Genomic DNA, 9590 nt, shown 5'->3' with positions numbered 1-9590 from the left:
AGGCAATCCAAGACCCAAGAAAGTTCTTCAGTCAAATCAAATGTGAAGGTCATGCTTACGACTGTAAATGTGTCATCTACTATGAATTACTTCCACAAGGTCAGACAATTAATCGTTTTGTTAATCTTGAAACCCTGAGACAATTGCGTAATGCTGTGAGAAGAAAGAGATCTGAGCTGTGGCAAAGTGGTGATTGGGTACTTCATCATGACAATGCTCCTGTTCATTCTGCATAAGTCATCCGTGAGGTTTGTACAAAAAACGCAATGACTTTCATCCCTACTCACCTGACCTGGCTCCAGTCGACATTTTTCTTTTCCTGAAGCTCAAAAGACCCCTGAAAGGACAAAAATTTCAAACAGTTGACGAAATTAAAGAAAAAACAACAGAGCTGCTAAACACCACTACAAAAGAAGAGTTTCCTAGGGCCTTTGATCAGTGGAAACACCAATGAGAAAAGTATGTAGCATTTTTTATTTGTTACAGCAACCTATTTTCCAAATGACACTCATATACAAGTAAACAAAATAATGAGATATCAGTCATTACAGTTTGCATTTCCACGAGTCTTTAGGTGAACTCTGAGAGATTCTGGTCTCTACAAAACATTTGGCTTTTAACTCTGTGGAGGACCTAGACAACTGCCCTCTACGTTGCCAATGACCGGAGAAATCATGTGCTGTCGTTTTAATATCATTGTCATGGAGCTAACAATCAAGAAATACTGAGCATCACATCGTTACAGTGTGATCAAGTTATTTCTAATCAAATTATCTCTGAGATCTTAAGTTTAATTAGTTGTGCATGAATGGGCATTGTCATGGAGCATCAATACCTATACTCTGCATTCCAAGATTTTTGTTTTGGATTGCAATGCATTTTTTATTAAGGTCTTAACACATTACACCCCAAGACAAATAAATCCTTTTCCTGTCACAAAACAAAAAAACATGATTTTGGAGCATTTCTGTTGAAACTTCACTTTCTTGGGTTACGTTAAAAATTGTCATACCACAAATTCTAATTCCAATGTTTCATTACCTGTGATAATTTTGTTTAAAAATACAAACTCCTCCCTGCTTCTTCTACTCAAGAAAATTTAACGCTTTTCCTTCCAAGCACCTTAGTCAACATTGTACAGTATTCAGCATGAATACAACTTCAGGTATTTAAATCATCAAGCACAGTTTTTTTTGGAGAATATTTCCTAACACTTGAAATAACTCATCAAATAACAATGGAACCTAAAAGATATCCGTTCTATTTCTTTTCTCCATCATTGATTACAGCCCCCTTTGTCACATCTTCAATAATGATTGAAAATTGTCCTGTTTCTTTTATGAACATTCTTGCATCCATATTTAAACGCTGAAATATATACCCTTACCAATAATGGATTTTCCATAAATTTTACTAATCTCACAATGAATTTCAGGTACTATCATATCTTTGGCAGTAAAACATTGATGCATGTTTCATAGCCCCAGATGCATTTTAAACTAATAAACAAACATTGGCAGAGTAAAATGATTCTGTAATAGTAACTGTAAATTCTCAACAGACACACAGCACACATGTGCCAACTGTCAATTGCAACACTTTAGTGATTGATTTACAAAATGATATTTTGAAAAAATTTACATTGTAAATTAAAATATTCTTATTTATTTTTTATGAAACCATTAAAATGGCCACTATGGTCAGTATAAAAACAATAAAATTTGTTTATTGACAACAGATGTTGTTATTAGTATAAAGTCTTTATTGAACGTGAATGATTTCTAAAGCTTTATCTATACTTTCATTAACAATAGCATTAAGAGGGAGAGGAAGTGGTTAATGTCCTTCCATCTATATTATACACAACAAGGTGATATGGAATAATAATAAATTAAAAAGATAGTTTACAAGTGTATTCTTACAACAATATTCTTTATTTACAATAATGAGTAGTTTAGGCAAATATTTTTTCCTCTCTTCTCTTCTTAGCAACAAGAACTGTTCCTGGCTTGTGCTGAGCATCTGGATGGTTCAGCAGTTCAGGGGGACAAGTTGAGATGGGACTGGAGAGAATGGTCTGCTTGAGATCATAGAATAACGGTGAATCTTCCTTGGTGACAAAGGACACTGCAACACCTGTCTTGCCAGCACGACCAGTTCTACCAATACGATGAGTGTAGTCTGAAAATAAAAGATTCAAGGAATTAGTGGAATTTGAAAAACTTAATTTCTTCACAAAATAGGACTTAATATGAAATTTGGTAGGGATCAGTAAAAATAACCCCCATAGAATGGTTACAAAGACTAATTATGCAGCCACTTGGTAGAATGAAAGCACAAATAATGCTTTATTAGGCATTACTCACCTCTAAAGGGAAGAGGATGAGTTGTAGATAAAGAAGCATGTAACATGTTTAAATGAGAGACTGTTGTTTTTATCTCACTTAGTCATTCTGGTTTAGCTTCCCTTACGTATTAAATCTACAATTTTTACACAAAGTACTAGATTTTCCTAACCATGAACTTCTCCCAATATCAATTTCTTAATAAACAGTAAAATTAAGCTTATCCTTCAGTAACAAGTTTCAACTAAGCTAAGCTAAAACATAAGAAATACTCTACACCTTGAAAACTTGTCATGCCTACAGCAACCAATACAGGGCAGCTGCTATATTTTTAAATCAACTGTAAACTCTTGGAGGTATGATTCCAAATAGTTTGTGTCACACTGGTTAAATTACCTTTCTTCTTAAAACATTCAAGACTTCTTCAAAAATTCAAAATTATTACACTGTATACTAAAGTATCTTATCTATTAAAATCTTTCCATTATAATTTACCATAGCTCAATTTCCCCTTTTCTACTACTATTCATAACAGTGATTCAATGAGATAATAATATAAAGTTTTATTTATATAATTACCTCATTATTAAAGATTGCCAATAATGTTAATAAATATATATGTTTTAAAAACAACTTGCACCAAACGCCACTTACCTTCAATTGTTTTAGCCATATCGTAGTTGATGACCATTGAGACATCTTTAATATCGATACCTCGACCAGCGACGTCTGTGGCGACCAGAATGTCTTTACTTCCAGACTTGAGACTGGCGAGAGCATACTCTCTCTGCTCCTGTCCTTTACCACCATGCAGAGTGCAAGCATTGTACTGAGAACAACATAATAAAATCATTCAACTACATGTTTTAATTTCACTTCTTTTTTATTTCTTAGGGTTACATGGCTTGAATGTATGAGTACACAATTGGATTGTAACACTGTGAGTAAGTAATGTTTTAACACAGTGTAGACATCTATTGGTTCTTCATGTTGCCAGCAATTCAATAGAAACAATCGTTATATTATTCAAGTTATAATATAAATTATTTAGATCTCCAATAATTTTAGTATATATTTAACTTACCCCAAGTTTCTCAAGACCTCTGGCCAAAACATCTGCTCCTTTCTTTTGGTTGACGAAGATGATGACAGGTGGCTCTACTCCTCGGCTGAGAAGCTCCATCAGTTTGCGTCTCTTGTCCTGCTCGGATACCATGTAGACTATCTGTTCAGTGCGCTCTGTAGGCTTACCAATAGAGCCGATGTAGACCACAGCTGGCCTACGCAGATAGGTTCTGGCCAGTCTCTCCACGGCCGGAGGCATAGTTGCCGTGAACATTACAGTCTGTCACATCAAAAACATCATAAATAGTTTTTTAATTTATTTATAACACCTATCTTATCCTTATGAGACTTATCAAAAACTTTTTGATGTCAACAGTGTAAATTTAAATTCTAATTCTGGTTTAAATAGGACTACAACTATCACATTAAAATTGCATACATTTAACATATTTGCACATGTATGCAAGGAACTGATAAACTCCAGAAAATAAAAACTGAACTATGTCTCATACTTAATAGTGAAAAAAGAAATCTTAATGACAAAACACTAAAATGGTTTGAAGCATTGTCAAAAATTGTCATCATTGGCAAATTAATTAAGTTTACAGACGTAATACAAAGAAATAAGCTGATACGAACATGTATAATATTGTATACTATAAATGGATGAAATGTAAAATATACAGATAACCCACCTGTCTGTACTTCTTCTTTGAATTATAATTTGCAAGAAGTTTTGCTTCATCTTCAGCATCTTCATTATCTGGTTTTAAGTTTGTTACAGGCATAAAATCTAGGATCTTTTGAACATCTGAAATTAATAACATTTTAAAATTAATACAGTACTAATAGATTATATGACAAACAAACAACATTAAGAATAAAACTACAAAGCAACACCACCAAATAATTACATTGGTCCCCCAAGACCAATACGTTTAGGCTATGGATAGATAATATAATTTCTTTATCATTCTCAACGTTATTGTTTATTTCTCTTAGTACCAACGTTTAGTTACCAATGTTTTTATTTATTTTAAAAACACATTTATAAAAAAAATATTCTATACAGAAAATATATTATGTATTATATTTTAATCACATCATATTTTAATCATGAGTCAGCACTGGCTGGTCAGCTTAGTTCCCATTAGTTTACTTAGACAGATTTTGTGATGTTCATTTTCTAAGTTAGAATTCTGTATTTTTTGCATTAATATAAAAATAGTTTTTTTTCTGAAAACATGCTACACATTGTATTTGAACTCAAATAATAAAATAAACGAACAAGTACTTCAAAATTATAGCTTGTAACATTTTACAAAAACTAATTTAAAAGTTTATTTTTTATTAAAGTAAACAATGTTTAACACATTGAATACTGAAAATGCTTAACATTGAATACATAAATTGCCGACCCATTGTTATTGATTACTCAAAAAGTTATGTCACTGTTGCTAAAACTTCATCAGGATATGTCCTGTCACCAATGTTGGCAAAAATCAGTGACATCATTCCTAGTATGTAAATAACATAGTTCGTGCGTAGGAGGCTATCTTCATTGAGGCAGTTGAGTTAGTTCACAGACAATATAAATAAAAAATCAAAACACTATTATTATAACTATTTGTAAGTGGACAACAATATTTTTATGCCATCTGAGGGTTTTGTGCTCACAAGGGTAGTAAGCCATCAATCGGTCCATGCAGTGACCCCCTTCATGTGGCCATTATACTGCACCGTTATAACTTTCAGCTGCTTTCTCTTCTAATGGTAACCATTTTATTTCATGTTAAGTAATAAATTCACAGACAAAATGTCATGGAACAATCATTTTGAGAAACTATGATAATAATTAAGCTCATTATTTACTTTGATAAGGGCACATCAAGCACATCAAGGGCATAACTAGCACTCCTGAGTGAAAAAAGATAGCATAATATGCTGTATTTAAAGGTCACCTTTACTATGGAATAGCAGCATGGGGAGGCTGTTTTTAAGGCAACCTACTAAAAATCCTGACAATACAAAAAAGGCAATAAAATACAGCTGCAAAGATTTCACCTCTATTTGTATACTGGACACAATATCAAACTGTTTATTAAAACTAAGTCTGTCAAGAATCACGTTCTTCATAGTATCTAAATTAGACACATACAAAACTCTCTGATACCTCACAGAATAGCTGCCTTTGAAAAAAAAATATTTTATAATGGAATGAAAATGATTAATGCACTACCATAAGAAATCATGTCCAACCATTTATGTTATAAGAAAATTAAGACAACAATGAAAACTGGTTCCTGTAGAAGTTAATAACAAAAGTGGAAGAATCTTACTCCTGGAGAGACAGACCATCTTGACGTCTAAGCTTGGTCTTTAAGTAAAGATACGTGATTGTAAGTAATGAAATTCTGACTTCTGACTTCACTACTACCTCTGCACTTGGTAACCTAGAGTTCTTTCATAAACATACATTCATTGTAGCCACTACTTGCGTTTGCCAATACCAATCAGAATCTGACTCAGAACTCTCATCCATTGTGGATGTACTTCTTTATGGTTAGACTGTTACTTAACAGCCTATCTGTAATTTAATTAATTGCTGAGATATTAAATAACCAAACATCATAAATAAAGCAATACAATCATGTGAACATTGATTACTTACCAGGTTCAAAACCCATGTCTATCATGCGATCAGCTTCATCAAGTACTATATATGTACACTGGTTGAGTACCAAATAACGGTTCTCTAACACATCAATCAGACGACCCGGAGTTGCTATTACAATCTGAAACATCCATCAAGTTTAAATCTTATAACATCATCACTATTTAAATTATCAATTACTTATTAAAGATATAAACATAAACACTATGTGAAATGAGATTATAAATGTTAGCTGAAAATCTAAGAAAAGAGCATGCATAACAACCAAACAGCTGAAAAACTGTCGTTCAAACAAAAAAAAGCGTGAACAACTAAAAATAGATGACCTGCTTCACTGCCAATCTATTGAAGTGAAATACGAGGCATGTTTTTAAAGTAAGTACCGTTTTTAAATTACGCCGCCGCAGCACTGCAGTTGCCGTTCAGCGCATGCACGTAGTGTAGCTACATTAGTTGGGAAGCCACAGACGCCATTACGACGCCGTTTGATCGAGTCTTCTTTTGTCTACATGATTTTAAAATGCCGCCGACAAAAAGCAATTGACATTCATCATCAAATCGGTAAAGTTTACGATGAAAACATTATGAGTGAAGGAATGGTACGGAAATGGGTTAGGGCCTTCAAAGATGGCCGCACAAACATTCATGATGAGGAACGAAGTGGGCGACCTTCAGTCATTACCGATGATCTCATTCAAAAAATGGACTGTAAAGTGAAAGAGAACAGACGGTTCACAATTTCGTCCTTAGCTGAAAAATTTCGCCAATTTCTTTGATGACGACATACAAAAGGCGGTCCCAAGATACGAAAAGTGCCTTAATAATAATGTAAATTATGTAAAGAAGTAGAGGAAAGAATGCTCTTTCAGGTAAATAAAGTTTTGTTTGAATAATTTACTTGTTGATTTGTTTATATCAAAACAGTACTTAATTTAAAAACATGCCTCATACTTTCAACAAATTACAAGGGCTATCCAGAAAGTAGATTACGTTTTGATATAAACAAAAAACAAAGTAGAGGAAAAATTTGTATTATATACATTTCAAAGTGACACTAAAATACAATTTTTCAACACAATCACCTATTTAGGCACTTATCATAGCAGTGAACTAGTTTTTAAATTTCAGTGTTATAAAATTTTGTCACTTGAGACTTCAACCAGGTAGTCACACCCTTCCATGGGATTCGCGAGTTACCATCTTTTTCGTAAGTCTCTAAAGATGTTAATTAAACAGCCATAAGCTGATTTTTATGGGTTTCTGTTGAGGTTTACAGTATCCATCTTGCACAAAATTTATAACCTAACTTCTGCAAAACAATTTCGTGTAACTAAATTCTTGAAATTTGAAGAAAACTAAGCGAGTTTTGTTACTGTGAACCAGCGGTCTTCTTTAATCTTCTCATTGAGTTTAGAGACAATTTCATCGGTCACAATGCTGGGTTGTCCACTTCGTTAATCATCATGCACATTAGTTTGGTAATTTTTAAACCTAATGCACCACTGACGTACTCTACCTGCAGACCCGCACTTCACTCTTGGGATTTTCAATTGCATTAACAATTTTAAACTGCAATTTTAAAACAAGAAAGAGTGACAGTAACCTCTCACTAGCACGGCTGAATAGCCATAGAAGGGAGAAATGCCCTGACATTAAAATGGCCACGATAGTCCTGCCCCTAGCTGCTACAGAGCGAAACGTAATCTATTTTCTGGATAGCCCTCGAATGTAGGACCAAGTCTGTATGTTTATTTTTCAGTAAATATTCACTGAAAACACTGATGGCCAAATCGAGACAAATTTATCAACACCAATATTTTTTAAACCGTTTTATTGTAGAATTCATTACAGACTATATAAAATACATCATTATCTTAAACATCATCTTAATCAGCATAATATTTTAAACAAAATATTTATTTTTTGTTATACATATATAGAACAGTACTTAAAGTGTTACTTAAAGAACAGTATTTATATGTAAAATATTTTTTAGTTTTAAAGTGTTTAGAAAAATAATAAATTTGCAAATAAAATTAGAATAATTGTTAGATTGTCACTTTTTGGCTCCAATGTATTCTACAACTATATAAAAATAATTAAATTTAGAACATTGGTTAAGAGTTAAAGAATGATTTAAAATGATACCAACATTAGCCCTAAAATACTATCCTAAATACTACAGAAACTTTACAAACCACTTCTATGGTTAATCTAATTATAACATAGTATATGGAAAATGAAATGTCTAGAAACATTACCTCACAACCAAGTCGTAGTCGGAACCCTTGCTCCTCCCTGGACAGACCTCCTACCACCACTACTGTTCGGATGCCAAGAGGACCACCAAATTTGTTTGTTTCCTCTTCTATTTGTTGTGCCAGCTCTCGAGTTGGAGCCAGAATAATGGCATATGGTCCCTAGGAAAGATAATATTAAAAGAAGATGTAAGACAATTATATCCAATTTCTTACATAGCAAGGTTTTTTGTTCTGTGTGGCTGTAAAAATTATTTTTTACCACATAAAATAAAATCAGCATTTAATGCATATTGACTGTAGAATAAAAAGTTTATGTATTTCTTTACTTGCTTATGGTCTGACATTATAGCTTGGACATTTATTTTGATATTGTTATCAAATTTTGAAAGATTTAATATTTCCACACAGATAATCAAATAACTTGGAAATAAAGCTGCTGATAATGATCATAACTTAAGTACTAAAAAATCTTTCATGTAAGGTAAAACAACTGAAATATATACTCTTACCAATAAATTGCCAATAATGGGTTTTCCACAAATTTTACTAATCTGAGAATAAATTTCAGGTACTATCATATCTTCGGCAGTAAGAAAATTAATGCATGATTCACAGTCCCAGATGCATTTTAAACAAACATATTGTTATCAAATTTTAACAAATTTAATATTTCCACACATGTAATCAAAGAACTTGGAAATAAAGCTGCTGATAATGATCATAATTTACTAAAATCTTTCATGTAAGGTAAAACAACTTGAGGCACAGTTGGCTTCCAAGGATAACATAATTCAACATCTGAATGAGTTGAAAAGTCAACTTAGGCAGAAAAAACTATTTACTTATTCCCAAAAAAACTAAACAGACTTCGAAGTATATAAAACCCCCCTTGTCTAATGTAAAATTGAGTGAAAACCAATATCATATATTGGATGAGTTGGAAGAGAAGCAGCAATTTGGTTTAACTGTAAAACAATTGTCTAGGCCCGAAAGAAAGAATAAACGGAAGACTACTAAAACTTTAAAAAATTAGAAGAAAAAGGCTGAAGTAAAGAAAACCATGTTGCATGATCATCATGATCTCCTAATGAAACCAAGACATAGAGTCCTAATCATGGCAGATAGTCATGGATGAGATCTTGGCAACGTAGTGCAAGAAGTGATGGCAGAAAATGTTTGTGTTATTGTCAGACCAGGCGTCAAACTGGATTCAGTTGTCAGTGATTTGAGGGCCTTTATTGAAGA

The 9590-nt window shown here is 32.8% G+C and overlaps 1 protein-coding gene across 1 annotated transcript in view; it reads right to left on the bottom strand.

Moving 5' to 3' along the window:
* Positions 1–1898: 1898 nt before the first annotated feature.
* LOC124363584 (probable ATP-dependent RNA helicase DDX23) overlaps positions 1899–9590 on the bottom strand; it is a 30382-nt gene continuing 22690 nt past the window's right edge. Inside the window, exons 7-12 of the mRNA XM_046818840.1 lie at positions 8346–8504; positions 6082–6205; positions 4106–4221; positions 3430–3690; positions 3000–3174; positions 1899–2181 (exon numbers count right to left, since the gene is read on the bottom strand). Of these exons, the coding sequence (XP_046674796.1) occupies positions 1955–2181; positions 3000–3174; positions 3430–3690; positions 4106–4221; positions 6082–6205; positions 8346–8504 (1062 nt within the window). The 3' untranslated portion in view covers positions 1899–1954. The remainder of the gene's footprint in view (positions 2182–2999; positions 3175–3429; positions 3691–4105; positions 4222–6081; positions 6206–8345; positions 8505–9590) is intronic.

Source organism: Homalodisca vitripennis, chromosome 5 (genome assembly GCF_021130785.1).
Source record: "Homalodisca vitripennis isolate AUS2020 chromosome 5, UT_GWSS_2.1, whole genome shotgun sequence".
Lineage (NCBI taxonomy): Eukaryota > Metazoa > Arthropoda > Insecta > Hemiptera > Cicadellidae > Homalodisca > Homalodisca vitripennis.
Note: the sequence above shows the minus strand (reverse complement) of the source record. Positions and strands in the feature narration are given on the sequence as shown.